Genomic DNA, 26281 nt, shown 5'->3' on the forward strand with positions numbered 1-26281 from the left:
TAAAAATTATTTCTACCTGGAAGTCACGTGGATGTCCTGTTTCAAGAAAGGGGAAAACTACAGCAATTTTAAAACTTTGACAACAAGAAGCTGGTAAGAGCTAATTACTGTCTATTGTATTCCACTTGTGCAGCCTTGAAGCGAACTCGCGAACAGCATGTACTTCCCGGTAGCGATAACGCGTCCGGTTAGCACTGCAGTGCTGCTATAAGAGCCCGCGTATAGCTTTAGCTTTACTACACAGTCGCTCAGCCTTCGAGAGTAGACAGTGTGCATTATCAGCAACGCAGAGAGATGCCGCGCCCGCTGCTGCTCCTCGCAGGCGCCTGCCTGCTGGTGCTGTGCGCGCATCGCGTCGCCGCTCAGGAGGGGCCCGACTCGCCCCTACCAGGGGAACGCGAGTATGGCTGGGATGACGACTTGCCGGGGGCGGCTTCCGGCGGAGGCCTGGAGGTGTACAACGCCACCGAGACCTCCGGCCCCGTAAACGTGGACAGCGCAGATGGCTCGACAACCGACGAATCGAACTGCACGCAAACTGAAGAGGGTACGATGCCTTATTCCTCATAAAATATTATGATTAAAATGCATCTACAGCCTCTTATACACGTCATATGTTTGTGTAAATAATTTAAAAGTCACTGTAAGAACTGAGCTTCTTTAGTTCACAAACGTCTTGACCGCATTTGGTAGTTTCATGACAGTCGGACAGTTAACCGGTTTCGCCTCTAACGAATCTTTTTTTTTTTAAATATTTGTTAATTACATCACACCTTACGCAGAATCACAACTGGAAATAAGGGAACTAATGTTCCGGCAAACGCCGAGCACCCTATTAGTTCCTCCCACACACGTCTCTCGAAGTGACCACGACGAGAAAATCATAGATGTTATATGTCATAGAGACCATTCATTTCAAGCATTGCGAATGTAGTGGCATAGATAATGATACCAGAAATACTCTCTGAAGCATATAGTAAGGTGGCGTGCGAACGTATCGTATAAGTACATAGCGTGGATACACCTGCGTATTCTTGTTTCCAAACACTCTGAATCACCTGAAGTGTTCTTTGTTTCTCTCCACCTCTTGATGGACAAATATTGGTGCCCAGTGCGAGAGAAATGTCTATAAATCGTTCCACGTCCATGCGAACCCACTGAACACAAAGATTAGCATACTCTGATTTTCGGTCCAGTGTCCTCGTAACCACAAGCGCAGAGGTATTTAAACCATTACATAGTAATTTCACAAGCAGTACCAAATTTTCTTCACGCATCAATAGGCACACTCGGTAGGGATGCATCCTTCCTAGGGTACATTAAGCATTGTGACCACAGCGGCGTTTTTAAAGGAAGTGGACTTCGTACATGTTCTGGGCTCGACCAAAGAGACTACGGTTCTACACTGCCATGGCAGTGACACAAATCGAACAATCCTATACCACGTTTCATTTAATCGGAACACATGAGTTTGCTATAGGATAGTAGTCGATAATGAGACCAACTGAAATGGTTCCAACATATAATTTGTCACAAGCAGAAATCCATGATTATAATGGATGAGCCACAGTTACAATATCTTGTACAGTGCCGGAAAAAATGCAATAGCCTCAAGGAGGTTGATCATTGTAGGAAACGATGATAACAAATTCAGACCAAATGAAACGCGTGTCACCGTAAAGGTGCCCAAACAATAGCGTCACCCGGCCAGGGTGGCCGAGGGGTTCTAGGCGCTACAGTCTGGTTGATTCAAATGGTTCAAATGGCTCTGAGCGCTATGGGACAACTTCTGAGGTCATCAGTCCCCTAGAACTTAGAACTACTTAAACCTAACTAACCTAAGGACATCACACACATCCATACTCGAGGCAGGATTCGAACCTGCGACCGTAGCTACAGTCTGGAACGGCGCGACCGTTACGGTCGAGGTTCGAACCCTGCCTCGGGTATGGATGTGTGTGATGTCCTTAGGTTAGTTAGGTTTAAGTAGTTCTAAGTTCTAGGGGACTGATGACCTCAGCAGTTAAGTCCCATAGCCCTCACAGCCCAAACAATCGCGTCAATACACAGTCTCTTCCCCCAACCGTCCACCCCTTTCAGACGGTGACGCAGGCGAGTATTTTCACATGAAAACAATCGTAAATGTGCCATGTGGCATATTGTGATATATTGTCCCAGGTACCCTGTATCTTTTGTTGTAATTTGGAAGGATTCTTGCAGGCTTCACCATGTCCCATACACGTCCAATTTGCGAAAGATGTGATCTTGCCGACCAGGGCAGTTATTGTACTTGGTGAAGAGTACTTTACGTCCCAGCAGCCGTATGTGGAGTTGCACTGTCCTGCTGAAAAAGCACATCACCTTCCTCCCGAAGAGATGACAGTGCACGGGGATAACAGCCAACAAAAATTAGCGGGCACTGGTTGCTTCACTCTATGCATGCACCAAATGCGATCGTGAGTAGTAACTGATGGAATCCCATACGCTGAAGCCTGGGAAGGGACCTGAGTACAACGGGCGAATGAACTTCGTAACAGGTTTTCACAGTACACGCACGCGTCAATCACTCACAAACAGACAGAACCTACTCTCATCACTGAAACAACTGAGCGCCATTACACTCTCCACTCGATTCTTTCACGACGTCAGAGTAGCCATGCTTGGCCATGTCGTGATGGCAGTGGTAGCCTTGCAGAGTCATAAGCATTCTTAGTCTTGCTGCAAGCGGATAGTTCCAAATGGTCCTAAGTGACACGTCACTTTCAACATGTGCCCTCATTTCTTCCCTGGATTATATCTGCTCGGCCATTGTTGCTCTCACAACGTGTCGACTTTGATATGCGTCCATACTATGAAGACGTCCGGAACCCGATCTACAGGTCTGGAAATATTTGACAGAAAGCAGTGGCTCACTAACGAAACACTGCGCCCAGCATGTATAGCAACCCGTCGATACGTCCATCCAGCTTCCCGCAGGCCAACAATGCAATCGTGATCAAATGTCTGAAGTTGTGCGACATAGTGCATACCCATCGGCGGGGCATGGTTGTACCATAGAATGATTGTTGTGCACACTGTTCACCTCTAAACTCAGAACTGTTACCGCTTGCAGAATCGAAACAAAGGGTGCAACGACCGGCCTCCAGAGCGCCATCTGAACGCCGATGACCATGACGAATGGGTCGCTAACAGTACAGCCCCTCAGTATGCACATTCTATACCCTGGTTACACTGAGCACAGTCTTTGCGGGTGTGGAATGCTTTTCCCGGCAGTGTATGTTGGGCTATTCTTGGAAAGCACTACAGCAGGTGTCCTGCGTGCTATGGATTCGGCAGGTCCTCGGTAGATTTTCAGAGTTATGGCCATCAGATATCTACCCCCATTTACGCAATACCTGTGGATTACGGAAGGTATTTTATAGGCGTATAGCTGGCACCCCGTAGTGTTCCAGATGTGTTCTACCGGTTTCATATCAGCTAAATTTGGTGGCTAACACGTCGAACGGACTTCACTGTCATGTTCCACAAACCACCGTAAGCCTTCTCGCTTACAGCTGGAAGATGTCATCGCATTTATGGAAAACTTCGAGCGCGAAGGGATGCAGGTGGTTCGCAGTAATGTTCACTAGTCCACAGCTGCCACTATGACGTCAGGTACTACCACAGGTCTCATGGAAGCCAATACGATAGTCTTTCATAGCACAAAATGCCCCAAACAGCCTGTCAGAGCCTGCTTCGAGTAGTTGTTCGCCTGAATGACGGCGTATCTGGACAAGAACATCGAACTGGTGTAACAAAAAACGTAATCATCCGACCAGGCTACACGTTTCCGTTGATTAACGGCCTAACGTCGATGATCCCGTACCCACTGTTATCGAGATCGAAGATGTTATTAAGTCAACATGGAAACACCTAAGGGTGGTCTGTTGCGGAGCCTCTTATCCAAAAACGTGAACTGTATGCCATGTTCCAAAACATTCGTTCCTGGCCTAGCATTGTCTGTAGTCAGAACTTCCGAGCGGGTAAGCCTCCCACCTCCACGTTCTGTGATGCGGTGCGGACGTACAACACCTCGTCAGCGACTCGTAGTTTCACCGTCCTTTAACCACTTTCCATATATGTTCACGACAGTAGCACAAAGACAGCCGACCAGCTTCTCGATTTCCGAGATTCTCGTTCCTGGCACCTGGCGGGCTGGCGCGTGCTCTAAAGTTGCTTCTGTCAGTGCATATCGCAATCTGCGTCTCGCTTCGTCGCTACAATACTTCCCTGTTCACCTCTGCTCAGATTACATACTTCTCTTACGGAAAATGTACACATTTTTTTACAGCGTCATCAGACAGTAATCAATCTCTCAGTGGGCAGTTTTGCCTAATCAAGGTACACTGGAGCGCCAAATAAACTGGTGTAGGCATTCATATTCAAATACAGATGCATGTAACAGGCAGAATACGGCGCTACGGTCGGCAACGCCTATATAACATATTGTGAATTGGCAGGAGCCAATTCACGGGGTTTGGAGGAAGCCGAAAGGCACGCGTTTAACTCACGCAGGCTGGCGTGAGGTCTGGAACAGGTAAAGTAATTATACTATCAAGAAAAGTACGTAGCTGCTGGAATACTTAACTTTAATCCATAATTCTGACTGTACATGCATCACAATATAAATAGCAATTGATAATGGCGCCTTGCTAGGTCGTAGCAAATGACGTAGCTGATGGCTATGCTAACTATCGTCTCGGCAAATGAGAGCGTAATTTATCAGTCTAGACCTGCCGTGTGGCGGCGCTCGGTCTGCAATCACTGACAGTGGCGACACGCGGGTCCGACGTATACCAACGGACCGCGGCCGATTTAAAGGCTACCACCTAGCAAGTGTGGTGTCTGGCGGTGACACCACATTCCTCCCCCGCAAATCGGCGGACGGTTGTGGCATAAGGCTTCCGCCCGCCGTGGAGAGGACCCCATGTTGACGTATGCGACGAGGTGGGGAGCCTAACAACAGGCGAGGCTGTGCCACCCGCACCCTGCCATTCGGTCTGAGGGGAGCTAGGAAACGCCTGAAAACCTAGTCCAGGGTGCACGCCAACATGCGGTGTATGCGCCCATAAAGAGACAGGAGGGGCCGAAGGGTCGACCTCCATCTGGTCGGGGCACCCGACGGGCGAAGACGCCATGTGGTCCGGAACGGGCAAGGAGGACAGCTGGTCACGGGAAGCGATCGGCGGCGCGTGACCCAGGGAGGCGCCCGGCGGTTGCAGCGACGCGTCCACTGCGGGCGTCGCCGGCGGGAGAACAGGCGGCGGCGGCGGCGGCGCGTTGCCATGGGGCAAAATGGAAGGCAGCGTCGGTAACACCTGGGGATGAGGCGAGCCAGTAGATGGGTCCCCAGGGCGCTGACCGGACGGCACCGTCGCTGAAAGCAGACGGGGAGCGGCAGAACCCGTGTGACGACAGAGGCGCAGCTGATTGAGATGCCGACGCACCTCACCAGAGGCCCCCAAAACCAGATACATAGCGCGGCCGAGGCAGCGAAGAATGCGCCCTGCGAGCCAACACCGTGAACCTCGATAGTTACGATAGTATGCAACGTCGCCTGGGGCAAAAGCAGGTGTCTGCCGCTGCACAGGAACCTGATGCGGCGGATGTAGCAAAGACATCAAGGTTCGATGAGGGCGACCGTGGAGCAACTCAGCCGGCGAGCGACCATCTCAGGGCTCAGAGCGATACGAGGACAAAAAGAGCAATAACGCGTCCTCCCGAGAATGCGACTCTTTCAGCTTCAACATCTGTGACTTGAAAGTCCTGACCAATCGTTCAGTGCCACCGTTTGACTGTGGCGCGGACGTCAGATGTTGAATACCATTGGCCTTGCAGAATGACTGAAATTCTGCGGACATGAATTGTGGGCCATTGTCGGAAACAATAGTCTGTGGAAGACCTTCAATGCAAATGATAGCGGATAACGCTTGGATGGCGGCAGATGACGTCGTGGAAGACATCCGGACAACAAAAGGAAAATTACTGAATGAATCTACCACAACCAACCATCGAGCATTCCAGAATGGACCAGCAAAATCGATGTGTAAGCGTTGCCAAGGGGAAGTGGCTTTCGGCCATGCAAAGAATTTCCGCGGTGGTGTGGATTGTTGTTCGGCACACGCCATGCCAGAAGAGCACATATTCGTAATCGCAGCATCGATTCCGAACCAACGAGCAAGTTGTTTCGTTCTCACTATACCCCAACGTCCTTGGTGGAGAAGCCGTAAGACAGAGGACTGTAACGAATGTGGGACCACGACCCTTGACTGATCATTATCATAGGGCAACAGCAAAACACCACGTTGAACAAAAAGTCTCTCCTTGTGAGTAAAAAATCGGCGAACCAACGGATCCTCGATACGTGACTTTGACAAGGGCCATTACGTAGCAACAAAACGCAAAACGGGAGCAAGGACAGGGTCAGCAGCTGTGGCTGTAGCTACACGACGAAAATCAATCGGAAACGATTCGACCACGTCATCGGTTTCCACATCAATGAACATGCAAGCAAGTTCGGAAGAATCGAATGCTCTATCCTCAGCAACCGGCAAACGGAACAACGCATCGGCGTTTCCGTGCTTAGCAGTGGACCGATACAAGATATCGTAGCGGTACTGCGAGAAGAAAATTGACCAGTGAATGAATTTCTGCGCTGTACGTGGAGGTACAGGCTTGTTCGGATGAAAAAGCGATGGCAAAGGTTTGTGGTCTGTGATGATGGTAAAGTGACGACCATACAAGAAATTAGGAAACTTAGTAACACCAAATACGAGAGCCAAAGTTTCTTTCTCGATCTGTGAATGATTTCTTTGCGCAGACGAGAGCAATTTGGACGCAAAGGCAATAGGGCGATCGTGCGATCCATCTTTGTGCGCAAGCACAGCACCGATACCGAAATCCGATGCATCCACCATCAACAAAAGGGGCTTCCGGGGATCGAATGGCGTAAGGCAAGTATTGGAAATCAACGCCGATTTCAAATGGCGAAAGGCGCGTTCGCATTCCGTCGTCCAGACGAAAGGAACACCTTTACGGCGTAAGCGATGAAGCGGAGCTGAAATGGAAGAGGCGTGGCGCACATATTTATGATAATAATTTATTTTTCCCAGCACACTCTGTAGCTGCTTCAAATTCTGCGGCGAAGGCAAGTATCGTATGGCACGGAGGTGCTCGGGACTGGGATGTATGCCTTGGGCATTGAGTACATGGCCCAGATAGGGTAAGTCGCGAGCAAAAACCACACATTTGTCCTTTCGCAAGCGAAGACCATTTTGTCGCAAGACCTGAAATAATGTTCTGAGATTGGCTAAATGTTCTTCTTCTGTCTTCCGGTGATCACAGTATCGTCCAGATAGTTTGCTGCAGTAGGGACCGACGCACAAACAGTTTGTAAATATTGCTGAAACAATGCAGGGGCGGATGCACACCTGAATGGCAGTTTTTTGAATCGGTACAAACCAAGATGCGTGTTAACCACCAAAACGCGCTGGGATTCTTCGTCCACCGGTATTTGCAAGTACGCATCGGCTAGGTCCAACTTCGAAAAATATTTACCTGGGCACAGTTTGTCAAAAAGATCTTCCGGGTGGGGTAAAGGAAAAGTTGCAATCACTAGTTGTGGATTCACTGTTGCCTTGAAGTCCACACAAAGTCTCAATTTTCCGGAAGGCTTTTGCAAAATTACTAAGGGTGATGCCCAGAGAGAAGCCTGCACCCGTTCAATTACACCTTGTGATTCCAAGTCGTGTAATGTTCTTGCGACCTCATCACACAATGCGTGGGGAACATTGCGCGCCCTGAAAAATTTCGGTTGCGCGTTTACTTTCAGTTCCAAATGTGCTTTATAGTTCTTTAGTGCAACCAAGGCCCGGTGCAAAAATGTCTGCAAACTCTTCACATAGACGAGAAACACTGTCTGAAGGCACAGTCTGGTTCACTGATAGGACCTGATTGACTATAGACAAGTTAAACAACTGAAATAAATCCAAACCAAACAAGTCCATTGCAGAAGAAGAACGAAGGACATACAATGACACAAGTTTTGTTTGTCCCTTGTGTGTGGCAAGAAGGCTGCCCTGTCCTAACACAGGGATAGCTTGTCCTGAATAACTACTTAACTTAACATTTGCGGCACGCAACGGAGGTGTGCCCAACTGTTTGTACATGTCATGATTGATCAGTGAAACTGCAGCTCCGGTATCTAGCTGGAACGGTATCACTTTGCCATGAATATCCAAGTCTATAAAAAGTTTATTGTCCTGTTGACGACAAGAGCGACTGTCTCTTGCAACGTGAACTAACACTGGTACAGAATCACTTGCGACTTGACGTGATTTCCGGCGACATCGACGCACACTATTTGTGGGATGAACACAGTCACTGTTAGAGAGAGTGGCACTGGGCGGAGTGGAATGAACTACATGAATGTCCATGGGCGAAGTTTCACGAGCCTGAGTATTCTTGGTTCGATTCCGATTCCGGCGCGAAGCAAAGGGCCTGGAATGGTTGTGAGTGTTCGATCTGAGCTTTTTCTGGCAAACACTTTGAACATGTCCTTTTTTATTACAGAAAAAGTAAATAGCTTGGCGTGATGGGCAACTCTCACGTGAATGTCTAGTAGCACACCGTGGGCATGATTTCACTGCATTTGCTGGCTTGCGCGGCACTCGTGGCGGAGAGCTTGGCGGCAGCTGTGCGGACAGGCGCGAGGGCAGTTTACTGTTCCGTGCAGCTCGCCCGGTGGGCCGGTTAATGTGACACACTGCTGGTGAAGTTTCAAATGATTCCTGAGCAAAGTCAAGTGTGTCCAGCCGATCCAATATGTCTATCACTTGTTGAAGGGAGGGACTGACTAGTTTCAAAATCTGTTCTCTTATACGAACATCAGAAACGCTCTGTGCAATTGCATCACGCACCATAGGATCTGAATAAGGGAGTCCACATTCACACTCAAAAGCACAATCCCTAGTAAGGCCTTGCAAAGTTGCAACCCACTTCCTATTAGTCTGACCGGCCGTACGTATTGTACGAAAGAACGTATACCGTTTGGCAACTACATTGACAGATTCTTTGAAATATGCATCTAATGCCGACAAAATTTCTTCGTAGGACAGAGTTGCTATGTCGCATCGGGGAAATAATTTCACTATCACACGGTGCGTCTTGACGCCTACGGCGGAAAGGAGAAAAGGCTGCCGCTCATTACCTTGAATTCTGTAGGCGGCGAGATGGAATCCAAATTGGCGTGACCACTCCGTCCAGCTTTCCAGTGCCGCATCAAAAGGACGAAAAGGTGGTGCAACAGCGTGTTGTGGCTGTGGTAGCGGTGGAGCGGCTGCCGCATCGTTTTGCATTGCACATTGACCCTGGACGAGCTGTCCAGGGGCATCCAATAAGGCCTGCGTCTGCTGATTCTGCAAGCGATAAAATTCGGACAGTACATCTGGAGATTGTGGCGAAGCCATGACACAAATAAATCAATATAGGTACGAACGCAGAATTCTCGTCGCCATATGTTGTGAATTGGTAGGAGCCAATTCACGGGGTGTGGAGGAAGCCGAGAGGCATGCGTTTAACTCACGCAGGCTGGCGTGAGGTCTGGAACAGGTAAAGTAATTATACTATCAAGAAAAGTACGTAGCTGCTGGAATACTTAACTTTAATCCATAATTGGTGAACATCAGTCTGACTGTACATGCATCACAATATAAATAGCAATTGATAATGGCGCCTTGCTAGGTCGTAGCAAATGACGTAGCTGAAGGCTATGCTAACTATCGCCTCGGCAAATGAGAGCGTAATTTATCAGTGAACCATCTCTAGCAAAGTCGGCTGTACAACTGGGGCGAGTGCTAGGAAGTCTCTCTAGACCTGCCGTGTGGCGGCGCTCGGTCTGCAATCACTGACAGTGACGACACGCGGGTCCGACGTATACCAACGGACCGCGGCCGATTTAAAGGCTACCACCTAGCAAGTGTGGTGTCTGGCGGTGACACCACATAACACTACAAGTGTCTGGAGCAGTTGTTAGATCAGTTACCGGTGCTACAATGACAGGTTATCAAGATTTAAGTGAGTTTGAACGTGGTGTTATAGTCGGCGCAGGAGCGATGGGACACAGCATATTTGAGGCAGCGATGAAGTGGAGATCTTCCCTTACGACCATTTCAGGAGTGTACCGTGAATACCAGGAATCTGGTAAAATGTCAAATCTCCGACATCACTGTGGCCGGAAAAAAATTCTGCTAGAACGGGACCAACGACGACTGAAGAGAATCGCTCAATGTAACAGCAGTGCGACCCTTCCGCATGTTGGTGCAAATTTCAATGCTGGGCCATCAACAAGTGTCAGTGGGAGAACCATTCAACGAAACATCATGATGTGGGCTTTCGGAGCCCAAGACCAACTCGTGTACCATTGATGACTGCACGACACAAAGTTTTTCGCCTCGCCTGGACCCGTCAACACCGGCATTAGACTGTCGATGACTGGAGACATATTGCCTGGCCGGACGAATCACATTTCAAATTGTTTCGAGCGGATGGAGTGTGAGCGGGTGGAGACAAGCTCATGAATCCATGGACCCTCCATGTCAACAGAGGACTGTTCAAGCTGGTGGAGGCTCTGTAATGGTGTGGGGAGTGTGTAGTTTGAGCATATGAGACCCCTGATACGTCTAGATACGACTCTGATACGTACGTAAACATCCTGTCTGGTCACCTGCATCCACTCATGTCGGTAGTGCATTCCGACGGACTTGAGCAATTCCGGCAAAGCAATTAGACTCCCCACTCGTCCAGAATTGCTAGAGTGGCTCCAGGAACACTCTTCTGAGTTTAAACACTTCCAATGGACACAAAAATCCCCAGACATGAACATTATTCAGCATATCTGGGATGCCTTGCAACGTGCTGTTCAGAAAAGATCTGCACCCCCTCCCTACAGTTTCGTATTTATGGACAGCCCTGCAAGATTCATGGTGTCTGTTCCCTCCAGCACTACTTCAAACAAGTCGAGTCCATGCCACGTCGTGTTGCGGCACTTCTGCCTACTCGCGGGAGCCCTACATGATATACTAAGCACGTGTACCAGTTTCTTTGGCTCTTCAGTGTATATAAATACCGTAGTTCAAGGCCATCATTTATGTGACTTTCATAGGCACAGTATATCGAATGGAGTGTCCTGTTTAGGATTAGTCTCCTTATAACTTAGTATCCTACTTCTATGGGAGTTGTGTATCCAATACAATATAGAAAAGTGTGTTGTTTTAGTGACATGCATGAACTAGATCTTTCGGCAATGAATATAGAGTTCAGATACAATTGTTTTCGTTAATTTTCTCATAAGATCCTAAGTATTATGTTCATAGCACCCAGTCAATTTTAAAATGATGAAATATGCCTGCATGATACTTTATCTCAGGACCTAAGACTTTGGGTTCAGTATAGTGTGAACGAAACCACTCGACGAGACATATGTGCAGTGATGTATTTGGTTGATCGTAATTTTATGAAATGAGTATTGAAGAACTACCTTGAGCATCTAGTTAAAGCGCCTTTTTCCTTGATTAGTTATTCATCTGCAGAGTGTATATGTTCTAATTTCGACAGATAACTTCCTGTGGACATTTAGATTTGAATTTCTGTTAATGTTTCAGCTAATGTTTAAATCTTTTAACCGGCAGAAAGCGGCAACCGTCGACTGACAATTACTAGAGTGAAACAGTGTAGCATAAATGGTAGAGAATCCTACTGACAGTTCACAGATCCAGTAGGGAGTAAGATGTAGTAAACACAACCTAGTATATGAATAAGAAATAGGAAACTTGTAAGAGAAAATGAAAAATGGGTAAGTAGAAAATTTCCTCACAACAACAAAGAACTGAAGTGCTAGCAAACAAGTGTCACTAAAGAAAGCCAGGATATTGCCGTAGGGAAGATAGCTCTACTCCAATTACAGTACTTATGTCTTGTGATTATAGTAAAAACTCATAGCTTCTAAATAACAATGGTGAAAAACGTGTTCTAGTATTAAAGTCATATTATTAGTCAAAAGCAAATAATATTTAATGAATGTGTGATTGTAGATCTAACTTCTATTGGTCTTTTTCCCAAATGGTGTCAATATTCGTAAACTAAGGAACACAGCACAAAGCAGCAGCAAGACACACAATGAAACTAACAGGGTTCGGTGGCTGTAAGCAGCCAGTTCTTTCAGCAATAGAGTAAAAGTAGTGTCAAGCCGCAGCATGGTATTCTGGGTGAATGCGAAAATTTTTAATTTCCCCCAGCAAGTGGTGAAGCCAGAGCAGAAGTCAAGGCAGGTTAGTATGCAATATCTAGACTGGAATGACAACACGGATAAACAGCCAGTACTGTATGCAGCGTGGGCACACGACGAACTAATTGCCACATCCAACTGAGTTGTAGGACCAAGGTGTCAATGCAGCAGAGAAGGGAGCATAATCTCATTCCTGTTGATTACCTGCAGTGATGCAACAATGCGAAAATACCTTGCGAGAATGGCCTTCAGCACACAGGCGCTTCAGAAGTAAACTACATGCCATTAAAATTGCTACACCACGAAGATGACGTGCTACAGACGCGAAATTTAACCGATAGGAAGAAGACGTTGTGACATGCAAATGATTAGCTTTCCAGAGCATTCACACAAGGTTGGCGCCGGTGGCGGCACCTACAACGTGCTGACATGAGGAAAGTTTCCAACCGATTTCTCATACACAAACAGCAGTTGACCGGCATTGCCTAGTGAAACGCTGTTGTGATGCCTCGTGTAAGGAGGACTCTGATAAAGGTCGGATTGTAGCCTATCGCGATGGAATCGGTGGGTTCAGGAGGGTAATACGGAACGCCGTGCCGGATCCCAACGGCCTCGTATCACTACCAGTCAAGACGACAGGCATCTTATCCGCATGGCTGCAACGGATCGTGCAGCCACGTCTCGATCCCTGAGTCAACAGATGGGGACGTTTGCAAGACAACAACTATCTGCGCGAACAGTTCGACGACGTTTGCAGCAGCATGGACTATCAGCTCGGAGACCATGGCTGCGGTTACCCTTGACGCTGCATCACAGACAGGAGCGCCTGCGATGGTGTACTTAACGACGAACCTGGGTGCACGAATGGCAAAATGTCATTTTTACGGATGAATCCAGGTTCTGTTTACAGTATCATGATGGTCGCATCCGTGTTTGGCGACATCGCGGTGAACGCACATTGGAAGCGTGTATTCGTCATCGCCACACTGGCGTATCACCCGGCGTGATGGTATAGTGTTCCATTGGTTACACGTTTCGGTCACCTCTTGTTCGCATTGACGGCACTTTGAACAGTGGACGCTACATTTCAGATGTGTTACGACTGGTGGCTCTACCCTTCATTCGATCCCTGCGAAACCCTACATTTCAGCAGGATAATACTCGACCGCAAGTTGCAGGTCCTGGATAGAGAACATTTTTCTGGATACAGAAAATGTTCGACTGCTGCCCTGGCCAGCACATTCTCCATATCTCTCACCAATTGAAAACGTCTTGTTAATGGTGGCCGAGCAACTGGCTCGTCACAATACGCCAGTCACTACTCTTGATGAACTGTGGTATCGTATTTAAGCTGCATGGGCAGCTGTACCTGTACACGCCATCCAAGCTTTGTTTGACTCAATGCGCAGACGTATCAAGGCCGTTATTACGGCCAGAGGTGGTTGCTCTGGGTACTGATTTCTCAGGATCTATGCACTCGAACTGCGTGAAAATGTAATCACATGTCAGTTCTAGTATAATATATCTGTCCAATGAATACCCGTTTATCATCTGCATTTCTTCTTGGTGAGGCTGAGTGAACTGGGGCATATTCCGTCGTTCTTGCCACACGATTATGACATCGGTTTAGACCGACTGGTACAAACACCATGTCTTCCACAGTTAGCTCTCAGCTAACCAATCCCAAGGTGGGACCTGTGAAGCTCATTCGTGGCCTGCCTAGATGACTACGTTCTATGATGCAACGGCTCCCCTGACCTGATGGACATCACTGCCGTGGGCTGTTTCCTCCTCGCTTCCACCTCCGTTGATGAGATCATTCGGCTGCGTCCCTCACCAGGCTCCTTAGGCGCCTAGCTGATAGTAATTGGTGAGTGGTTTAGCTACCATCAACCATCAAACCGGGGGGGGGGGGGGGGGGGGAACGCTGTAGTTGCCGCTCCGGGAATATATGTGGTGTAGATATTGGCAGGACTGGCCATTCTCACGCTGAGGGTCCACGATATAACACTTCACAACTGTGGTCACCTCGTGCAGAGGAGTTGGCTGCCTTTCTGGTGCACGGTCTACGTCATCAACGAGAATACCCTGATAACGTGCTGGACGCCAGAGCCAGTGCGGGGAACACTGACCAAGCTGCTGCAGCTGAGCATGCATCGCCCTCGCCATGGCAGCCAAGACTGTGAGATGGACTGAAATCAGCGCCCCTCAGCTCACTCAGCTGCTGGCATCTATGAAGGAAGACAACTGTGTATCACGAACATAATAAATACCTATTTTCATAACACCGTCTCATCAGCACGTTTCTGCATTCTATAGATCGTCACCACTGCACTTTCTTTCACACTGTCCTGGTAACATGGAGGCTAGAGCTCCGGCTCTCTACAATACTACAAAGAACCACATGAGCCGACTATCAATTAGAAAAACGTCTAAGAATACAGTCCTTACTTCTGGAATTCACACTCTTAAAAACAAAATAAACGGATTCAGTTTACCTGCAATAGCAAGAGTAAAATTTGAATCAATCTCTACAGTTTCCATTTATCTGGTGCAAAAAAAGTTATACTGCGTTTTTAACGAAAATGTATGCATTACTGCAACTGCAGACAACTAGAATAATTACATTAGAACATTCGTACATGAAACGATTCATTTTAGCAAAAAAACCTCAGTTCTAAAAAAGTACAGAAACCTATGATTTAGAGATACTGGAATGGTTACCAGAAACTTTTCAACATAACCACCTTTTTTTACCATCTGAATTTTGAATTCCTTCGTAACAAAATTCTGGAATTCTCATGAGGCACAAGATGTATAACATGGAGAATTTGGATAAAATAAGGTTTGTTAGAGAAGTCAATGGGAACAGCCACGTACACAAAATATAGTACCGTTCAGCACCTGTTTGTGAGAACATTCACCCAAATCCGTTAAGAAGTAATTTCAGTGACTAATACTGTTTGACGTCCTCAATCAAATTTATAGAACAAATAAAATATCTAGTTTTCTTATATAATTTAAATGACTGACGACACATCGATAATTATTTAAAACTCATAGCAGATTTAAATTGTGTTTTGGACCAAGAGGCGAACCTGGAACCTTACCTTAAAAAAGCTATCCATGCACGACTCCCATCTCAAACTCGCAGCTTCACTTCCATACTTCACAGAAACCCTCTTGCGTATCTCGCTGGTCTAGCACTCCTCAAAGAAAGGATAGTACGATGAAATGGCCTTGCTACAGCCTAGGGCATTATTTCCAGGTTAAATTTTTCTGTCTGCAGCAGTGTGTACACTGTTTTGAAACTTCCAGCGGATTAAAACTGAGTTCCGAATCGGAAGGTAGGATACAGATCAGCGGAATTTAAGTAGTAAGGCCGAATCACGAGTCGTGCCTGAATAGTTCAGCCATTATGAGCATTGTCCACAAAAGGCAAGGCTCCACGTTCGAGACCCCGCCTGGCACACAGTTTTAATCTGTCAGAATGATTCAAAACAGAGTGCAATTCGCCCACCGTAAAAGATTCATCCTAGAGCAACAATTATTGTTCATACAATTTTAACTCTTTGAAAAGAACAAGCTTTGAAAACAAATGCCTCATTTGCTTTGTTCTCTCAGTTGCAGCTTACATGGTGTATAAGTAATTAAACCAAACAGTAAAATGTTGCTTCAAAATATTTCATCTGCGACACATAATGTGATTCTACATCTAGTTCTACAACTGTAAAAATATGAAACTGAACAGGATGTCTATTAACAATGAAAACTTTTCTACTTGCAATTTAAGCATAAATTTTTACCTGAGCTTCTCGAGTAAACTCCAGTTATTTCGGAAAGTCTACTCCCCTAGTCTACAGCACTTAACAGCATACACTCACAATTTGAGTGAACAGCTTTGTCATTCACATTGTGAGTCCACTTTCCTCTGAAACTGCAGATATGCTCAAAGCCTTTTGTACATTTGTAGATTATTTTCTTAGATATCAATTTCTCTACAATAGTTTTGGTGGGCAGCGACAGTATGCTAAAATCGTTATGTCACTACAACCATAATTACTCACTTTTGTTATTTGGATGTTGCGTCATTGATAACCGAAATGCGAATGAAAATTCATTGTAATGATTTCGCTGGCGGCAGTGGAAAACCTATGGTCAACCACGTACATCTCAATTGCGTTCACCTCATTTCTTTTAGTAAAGGCAGACTTCGTTCCCTTTTCTAGTACTATTTTTTCTGTGTCATCAGCCTTCTAACTGGTTTGGTGGGAGCTGTCACGAGTTCCTCTCCTGCGCCAACCTTTTCATCCCAAAGTAGCACTTCCACCCTACGGCCCCTCAATTATTTGCAGGGTGTATCCCAATCTCTGTCTTCCTCTGCAGTTTTTACCCGCTAATCCTCCTTTTAATACCATGGAGGTTGTTTCCTTTTATCATAACAGATGTCCCATCATTCTGTCACTTATTAAAGTCTTTCCCTGAATTCCTTTCCTCCTGTGGCGAACCTCTTCATTCGTTACCTTATCAGTCAACCTATTTTCAGCACTCTTCTGTAGCACTGCATCTCAAATGCTTCATTTCTCTTCTCTTCCAGTTTACACTACCATAAAATTATGTGCTACATACCTACGTTCTCAGTACGTTCTTCCTCAAATTAACGCCAGTATTTGATACCAGCAGACTTCTGTTGCCCGGCAATACCCTTTTTACCAGTGCTCGTCTGCTTTGTCTGTCATGAGTTACTTTGTTGCCAGTGTAGTAGAATTCCTCAACTTCTATTACTTCGTGTTCCCCAGTTCAAATGGTCCTTACTTCTGGTCTTCTCATTTCTGCTACTTCTCATTATTTTCGTCTTTCTTCGATTTACTCATAGTCCATGTTCTGTTCTTCCATTCAACAGGTTCTGTAATTCGTCTTCACTTTCACAGAGGACAGCAAGTGTCATCAGTGAATTTTATCATTGACAGCCTTTCATCTTGAATTTTAATCCTACTCTTTAACCTTTCTTTTACTTCGTTCATTGTCTTGTAGCTTATAAGTATTTATCTCAGAATTTCGAACTTAGTTACTCTATTCCAACAATTTTTCCGGGTCGACAAATCCTGTGAACGAGTCTTGACTTTTCCTCAGTCCTGCTTCTGTTATCAACCGCAACGTCAGAACTGTCTCTCTGGTGCCTTCATCTTTCTTAAAGCTAAACTGGTCGTCATCTAACAGAGCATCAGCTCTCTTTGCCATTCTTCTTTATGTTATTCTTATCAGCAACTTGGGTGCATGCAGATGATTGTGCTAATAATCTCGCACTATTCGGCTCTTGCTACCCTCTTAACTGTGTGGGTGATGCTTTTCCGTAAGCCTAATAGTATTCTGCCAGTCTCATACATTCTACACACCAACTAAAATCCTGGTGGAACGTTATCTATATGTTATCTGGCCCCTCAGCCTTATTTTATCTTAAGTCTCCTAAGTCTCTTTTAAGTTATAACTCTAACACTAGATCCCCTACCTCCTCTATATCAATCACGTCATTATACAATTCCTACCACAGGGACTGTCATTGTACTCTTAATGTTACTGCCCTTTCTTTTAATTTCGCCGAAGGTCTATTTGACTTTTCTGAGTCAGTCCATCAGTCCTTTCTTTTGCTATTTCTTCACATTTTTCATGCAATCGTTTCTCCTTAGCTTCTCCTTAGCTTCCCTGCACTTCCTGTTTATTTCATTCCTAAGTGACTTCTATTTCTGCGTTACTGAATTTCCCTGCACATTATTGTACTTTCTTTCTTCTTCGATCAACTGAAATATTTCTTTGTTAGCCATGGTTTCTTGGCAAATACCTTCTTTTTACCTATGTTCTTCTTGAGAACTTCTGTGGTTGCCATTTTTAGAGGTGTTCAGTCCTCTTGAACTGAACTGCCTACTTAGCTATTCATTATCGCAGTATCTATATGCCAGAGAACTTGAAGCGTATATCTTCATTTGTTAATAATTCCGTATCCCCCTTCTTTTCGCATTGATACGTTCTGGCCAGTCTCTTAAACTGCAGTCGATTTGCTCCCGGGTATGCCTTTCAACGCAATATCTGATTTCTGAATCTCTGCCTGAGCTTCCCGTATCTCGTATCTCCTGGCCTTTTCCAATTATACTTCCTCCTCTTGTGATTCTTGAACAGAGAATTCGCTGTTGCTAGCTGAAGAACTCAGCCTCTTTCTCCTCTCTTATTCCTACTACCAAGCCCATATTCTTCCATAGCCCTTTCATTACTCCCTCCCCCACAACCACACTGCAATCGCCCATGACTATTAGATTTTCATCTTCCTTCACCCGTTCAATATCGTCATACACTCTCTCAATCTCTTCATCTTCTGCTTGCGACGACGGCATGTGTACCTGAACTAATGATGTCGAATGTTGGTTTTCTCTAAATTCTGACGAATGTTCATACTAACTCAGTCTCTTTACTACCTTCTTATTCATAGCGAATCCTACTCCCTTTATACCTCTTTCTGATGCTGTTGATTTTACCCTATACTCAACTGAGTAGAAATCTTTGTATTCTCCGCATTTCACTTCACTGAACTTTATTTGTATCTATAGTGAGCCTTTGTGTTTCCGTTTTCAGATTTTTTTAGATTCCCCGCCACGTTCAGACTTCTGACATTCCACGCCCCGATTTGTAGACTGTTACCCTTTTGTTGCGTATTCAATATTTTCCCATTGTCACCTCCCTTGGCAGTCCTCTCCTGGAGATCCTAATGGTGGACATGTCCGGAAACTTTTGGTAATGAAGAGAGCGTCATGACATTTTTCAGTTACAGGCCACATAAGTTGTGGATACACATTATGTGCCTTTAATGCATTGGCTTCTACATCGTCATGCCATTGATCGCTGCTAATTATTCCGCCTTTTTGGGGAAATTTCTCATCCCAAGGAGAAGAGAATGCCTCGAACCTCTGTGTGCTCCTCCGCCCTCTTTGACAAGATTATTGGCAGAACGAGGGTGAATTTTTATGCCGGAAGTCTTCGGTCTCCATTGCTGATAATTTTTACTCAAAATTTAATCAGTGGCGAGGTTCTAAAATGGGACCCAGGACGTTCTGATAACTAGTCAAAGACGCTACTTCATTTTTGTCATCATGGCTCTCGTCGTTTGGTCTGGGTACACGTCACATAACACCCCTTCAAGTTCATGGTTGAATACTTCGCTCAATTTTTTTGTTACAAAGAGCAGACAGCTCTCAGACCAAACACGCTGAGCTACTATGCCAGCATCTCCTAGACCATAAGTGAATCCTTCCTGATGTGTGACACGAATTCGGTAGATCAAAACATAATTCAATACACTTTAGGATATTTTCAGTTCAACTCATCCCTCAGATCTCTTATCCTTACCAACTAATACTGGGTCGATAACTGAATGCCATACTGTTACTGTTGCTGCAGCATCTTTCTGTTGTTTATTTTCCTACAGTATACACTGGTCCCTTAATTTTTTGAACTTTCTGCAACTCCAATAAACATCTCCTATAAATTTAATGTTCCGTGAAAAAAGTAACAGCGTTATTGTTATTTCTGTTTAGGTACTCGAATACTCGTTTATTTGTGAATTTCATCAGTTGTTCAGGAACTAGACTAGTATTTGGTTTGTGAATATCAGCAACATCACAAAAGCTGCAAGTTCTCTTATTTTCGTCTGAAGTATGAGCAAACCAACACTGTTTATTTCATCTAATAAATCTAACAACTAGTATTTGAAACATTTTTTATTGATCTTTGTCTCAACATAAGTCAGAACCACAACATTAAGACCATTTTTTTCAAATTTTCTCCAAAACTATCGAATTAAATAGGTACCGAAAGAACGAGCATATACTTGCATCAGATAATAACCAATAAATATTTTTTGTTTGTATTTAATGCCATAACCATTAAAACAAGTACTTTACAAGTGTTATCAATGTTACTACTGTGTATCCATGAACTTAATGAACATATCCTCACATCTGATTGGGTTTCCATAATGAAGTATTTTTTCTTCACTTTTAATCAAACACCTGTGTACCAAGTACAGTTCATGTGCAAGACTCAAAACATTCTCATACGTGAATCTGGTATTCCAGTGCAGTAATTTTGCCCAATGCCAAAGAGACCTTGGATGTGGACTCTTAGACAAGCTTGCGAGGTAATGAAAAGTTCGGTTAGAACAAATGTAGAATCAGAGGAAAATTCCTGCCAGTTCTTTATTCTGAATTTAACTCCTCTTCACCTGAAGATCCAATAGTTCTTTCACAACTACACCCCAGAGAGCTCCTAGATTTAGGAGGTACATTCTCAAATCGTTTAACTGCTAACGGATATTTCTAAAGTTTCTCATCTGTATATGAGCCTCTTAATTTGAAAGCTTATACTATTTTTAAAGATAATATTTTTTTTTACAATTGTGCTTCATTTCGTAAGATATGAAAAAACAACACGGATGGTCACATCTACCACTAGACTCAACATTGTCTACAACTGATGAAAATTAATCTAATAACTGTAAAACGAATGAAGATATGATGGTATAAACTGTAAGGAAATTAGTGTGAATAAGTTCATTTTCCTGCAGTTAGGTACTTCAATGCATTCTACAAAAATGAGTCATTTGTAATTTTCACATACCATGGCTGAGGAATTGGTCTAAAGGCTGCTGGCTAAAGGATAGTATAGTCTATTTTTCGAAAAACGAAAGAAAATAATGGTACTGCACAACTCTTTGTCTGTATATAAACTGTCATACATACCTGTATCACATATAACAAACACATAAAGCACAAGTATAGATGTTTTATAACAAGGCATGTAAGCACACTCATAATCAAAGGCACAATATTACAAGAATTAGACGCATTAAAATCTATGCTCAGCCTGAAAATGAAACTTAATGAAACAGCCTGACATTAAGTTCGTTAATTGGTGAAACGAATGATGGATTCAGCTGATAATGATCTGGTCTGTTCTGTCATTGTGAATCTCTAACTGAATCAAAAAACTTGAGGAGTCATGTAACGGTTATACAGTGGCGTGGAACCTGTACTGTTTCTCCCGGTCGGACTTGGGTTTCAAAAAAAATGTAAACTAAATATTACGACAAATTTGATAAAGAATCGAAAAGTACGCCAAAGAAGAAGACATAGAACTACAACGGACATATTATTCCATGGACTCTTGCGCTTCTATGCATGAGCTATCTTTCCTTTTTCATTCGCTTATCTTATCTGCTTGGATTCGGACCTAAGGGGACGTTCTTGTGTAAAGCTCATCTTGCTGTACCAGCTGATAATGTAAGTTGTACTTAAAACCCGAAAAATATAATGGTTATTTTGTCAAAAGAATTTGTTTATGTGATCAATCTATTGTAAATCTGATACCTTTATTGTCTTAAGTAGGTATAGGCTTTAACAAAGAATTTTCATTGTTAGGCTCCATCTTAGAAAAATCTTTAACATTTCTTTTTAGCTCATCTACGAGACGTGCCGTCAGTTAGGACAATTAACTTTATTTCATATCCCACGAGACCGGATGCAGCTACTAATAACTTAACAATTTTACTTACAGATTTTCTATATGTATCACGAGATAACATCCCAGGCAGAAAAGGTCTGGTCACAGGATTCCAGTTCCATTATAGGATTTCATTTGTAGATGCTACTCTTTTATATTGGGGAATCGAGACGAAGCCACGATGTATCGACGATTACGTGACCACCCTGAGAACTGAGCTAGTTTACTGAGTGCTTATACATGTCAGTCTAAATCAAACAATATATTACACTGTTAATAATATGCCTACGTTAGTTGTTTCTCTTTTATGCTGAGCCATTGCATTAATGTGTGTTTCTTTTTTATATAATTCACAGCTCATATTTTATTTTAATACATTACACTAACAGTCACAAAACAAATAAAAAAAATATATTTTATTACATTACAAACCCTGAATGAAGTGGTGCCAGGAGACAGTCAACTAATATCGCATAAAACATGAAGTGTACTACCCTTCTGAAAATACCTGTACATTTAGCTTATTTAGAGCAAGGTCAATTTACAGGTTCACCAAGCTGAGCAGTAAAGACAGCATATATAACACACAAGCGACTGGTCAGTTTATATTGTGTCTTCTTTTTAGGATAATAAGTTCTCAGGTGCATGACCAAGAAGCCACACCAAGGGTTGTTCCAGTGCTGCTGACGATAACAGTGCGGAAGCTCTTTCCAGAACTGATCAATAGCCATAGACATATCATAAGTGTTCAAATGGTTCAAATGGCTCTGAGCACTATGGGACTTAACATCTATGGTCATCAGTCCCCTAGAACTTAGAACTACTTATACCTAACTAACCTAAGGACATCACAAAACACCCAGTCATCACTATTGATATGGAACCTAAGACATGTTGATACCATAGGAACACAGGTCGAGAAACTCATAATTTTTGTTCTACAAGAACAATAATCTGAAACAAGGATTTAAACTCTTCGACATGTACTGAACGAAAGAGATATGATTCTTACTATCATTACAGTGATTATAACATGTGTAAAAGAAGCAACTAATACGATATCAGTTCTGAATATGTGTAACATATCACAAGGTATTAATGGAAAAAGAGTCACCAGGTGTTGACTGTGATACAAAAATATTGTACATTTCGTGTTTACTGCTGGGAATTATTATGCCCTGAACAATTGATTTAAGTGTGCTAATTAACTGATTCATATTAAACTATTATACTCTTTTATATACAAGCAGTTGTAGAGTTGATATCATCACTTTTATGTTAAACTTTCTATAGTGATGAACTGATTCATATCCAGGTATGGATTCCTATCCAAGTCGTTTTCTAGCCAAAGCACTCTACACATCCTAGTACCTTACAGTGAACACCCTGTACGTCCAAAATTATTGATTCAATGTTTGTATGATCAAATTCGTTCTCACCATGTGCTCTATGACGTCCAACAGGTCTTACAACGATGTGTATTATCCCTTCATATGTGTTGTTGTTGTTGTGATCTTCAGTCCTGAGACTGGTTTGATGCAGCTCTCCATGTTACTCAATCCTGTGCAAGTTTCTTCATCTCCCAGTACTTACTGCAACCTACATCCTTCTGAATCTGCTTAGTGTATTCATCTCTTGGTCTCCCTCTACGATTTTTACCCTCCACGCTGCCCTCCAGTGCTAAATTTGTGATCTCTTGATGCCTCAGAACATGTCCTACCAACCGGTCCCTTCTTCTTGTCAAGTTGTGCCACAAACTACTCTTCTCCTCAATTCTATTCAGTACCTCCTCATTAGTTATGTGATCTACCCATCTAATCTCCAGCATTCTCCTGTAGCACCACATTTCGAGAGCTTGTATTCTCTTCTTGTCCAAACTATGTATCGTACATGTTTCACTTCCATACATGGCTACACTCCATACAAATACTTTCAGAAACGACTTCCTGACACTTAAATCTACACTCCATGTTAACAAATTCCTCTTCTTCAGAAACGCTTTCCTTGCCATTGCCAGTCTACATTTTATATCCTCTCTACTTCGACAATCATCATCTATTTTGCTCCCCAAATAGCAAAACTTATTTACTAGTTTAAGTGTCTCATTTCCTAATCTAATTCACGCAGCATCACTCGGCTTAATTCGACTACATTCCATTATCCTCGTTTTGCTTTTGTTGGTGTTCACCTTATACCCTCCTTTCAAGACACTGTCGATTCCGTTCAACTGCTCTTCCAAGTCCTTTGCTGTCTCTGACAGAACTGCAATGTCATCGGCGAACCTCGACGTTTCTATTTCTCCATGGATTTTAATACCTACTCCGAATTTTTCTTTTGTTTCCTCTACTGCTTGCTCAATATACAGATTGAATAACTTCGGGGAGAGGCTACAATCCTGTCTCACTCCCTTCCCAACCACTGCTACCCTTTCATGTCCCTCGACTCTTATGATTGTCATCTGCTTTCTGTATATATTGTAAATAGCCTTTCGCTCCCTGTATTTTACCCCTGCCACCTTCAGATTTTGAAAGAGAGTATTCCAGTCAGCATTGTCAAAAGCTGTCTCTAAGTCTACAAACGTAGGTTTGCCTTTCCTTAATCTTTCTTCTAAGATAAGTCGTAGGGTCAGTATTGCCTCACGTGTCCCAACATTTCTACGGAATCCAAACTGATCTTCCCCGAGGTCGGCTTCTACCAGTTTTTCCATTCGTCTGTAAAGAATACGCGTTAATATTTTACAGCTGTGACTTATTAAAGTGATAGTACGGTAATTTTCACATCTGTCAACACCTGCTTTCTTTGAGATTGTAATATTATATTCTTCTTGAAGTGTGAGGGTATTTCACCTGCCTCATACGTCTACCTCACCAGATGGTAAAGTTTTGTCATGACTGGCTCTCCCAAGGCCATCAGTAGTTCCAATGGAATGTTGTCTACTCCCGGGGCCTTGTTTCGACACAGGTCTTTCAGTGCTCTGTCAAACTCTTCACGCAGTATCGTATCTCCCATTTCATCTTCGTCTACATCCTCTTCCATTTGAATAATATTGTCCTCAAGTACATCACCCTTGTATAGTCCCTATATATACTCCTTCCACCTTTCTGCTTTCCCTTGTTTTCTTAGAACTGGGTTTCCATCTGAGCTCTTGATATTCATGCAAGTGGTTCTCATTTCTCCCAAAGTCTCTTTAATTTTCTTGTAGGCAGTATCTATCTTACCCCTGGTGAGATAAGCCTCTACACACTTACATTTGTCCTCTAGCCATCCCTGCTTAGCCATTTTGCACTTCCTGTCGATATCATTTTTGAGACGTTTGTATTCCTTTTTGCCTGCTTCATTTACTACCTTTTCTTATTTTCTCCTTTCATCAATTAAATTCAATATTTCTTCTGTTACCCAAGGATGTCTACTAGCCCTCGTCTTTTTACTTACTAGACCCTCTGCTGCCTTCACTACTTCATCTCTCAAAGCTATCCATTCTTCTTCTACTGTACTTCTTTTTCCCATTCTTGTCAATTGTTCCCTTATGCTCTCCCTGAAAGTCTGTACAACCTCTGGTTTAGTCAGTTTATCCAGGTCCCATGACCTTAAATTCCCACCATTTTGCAGTTTCTTCCGTTTTAATCTACAGTTCGTAAACAACAGGTTGTGGGCACAGTCCACATCCGCCCCTGGAAATGTCTTATAATTTAAAACCTGGTTCCTAAATCTCTGTCTTGCCATTATATAATCAATCTGATTCCTTCTAGTATCTCCTGGATTCATCCATGTATACAGCCTTCTTTCATGATTCTTGAACCAAGTGTTGGCTATGATTAAGTTATGCTCTGTGCAAAATTCAAACAGGCGGCTTCATTTCTTACCCCCAATCCATATTCACCTAGTATGTTTCCTTCTCTCCCTTTTCCTCCTCTCGAATTCCACTCACCCTTCATATGCTAGCCATAAAATCACATATAAATTACCTAGTTATATACTCTGCAAGGATGAATTGTTGAATTGTTCATAACATTATTCAATGAAGTATTAATTTCTATTGGTCATTGTTCTAATTTTGTGCTGAGTGAAATTACAGAACTTCATTTGCCCTTTTTAGCATCCCGGAAAGGAACAGCTGCACATGCAGGCTCCAGGCACAGAACCCTTGCCAGGACGACAGCTCATGCCAGAACCGCCAAGTCCAGGACGGCTTCCAACGCCAGCAGGGCAGGCAGATCGCGGACTGCGGCCAGAGCCCGGACAGCTGGCAAGGAGGCCGGCAGAGCAGTGGCGAAGGCTGCCAGGGCGCACAGCAAGTGACAGCTGCTGCGTCGGTACACAACCAGTGGACACAGTGCAGCACAGCGATTAATCTAGCACCGTCTATACTACCATTGTAAGAAGTAAATAGATCATGTTTATTGCATATTCCAA

The 26281-nt window shown here is 43.9% G+C and overlaps 1 protein-coding gene across 1 annotated transcript; it reads left to right on the forward strand.

The window, feature by feature from the left end:
- The first annotated feature begins 252 nt into the window (after window positions 1-252).
- LOC124623826 lies at window positions 253-26281 on the forward strand. Its single transcript, XM_047149066.1, has 2 exons — window positions 253-547; window positions 25965-26281. Exons 1-2 carry the CDS (start codon window positions 295-297, stop codon window positions 26165-26167), a joined length of 456 nt encoding a protein of 151 aa, XP_047005022.1. The 5' UTR covers window positions 253-294; the 3' UTR covers window positions 26168-26281.

Source organism: Schistocerca americana, chromosome 1 (assembly GCF_021461395.2).
Source record: "Schistocerca americana isolate TAMUIC-IGC-003095 chromosome 1, iqSchAmer2.1, whole genome shotgun sequence".
Classification (NCBI taxonomy): Eukaryota; Metazoa; Arthropoda; class Insecta; order Orthoptera; family Acrididae; genus Schistocerca; species Schistocerca americana.

Bases quoted from the DNA above. Each gene is read 5' to 3' on its own strand.
- LOC124623826 (XM_047149066.1), top strand. From the start codon at position 295: ATGCCGCGCCCGCTGCTGCTCCTCGCAGGCGCCTGCCTGCTGGTGCTG. The intron at 548-25,964 runs GTACGATGCCTT...TGCCCTTTTTAG, and splicing joins CTGCACGCAAACTGAAGAGG to CATCCCGGAAAGGAACAGCT.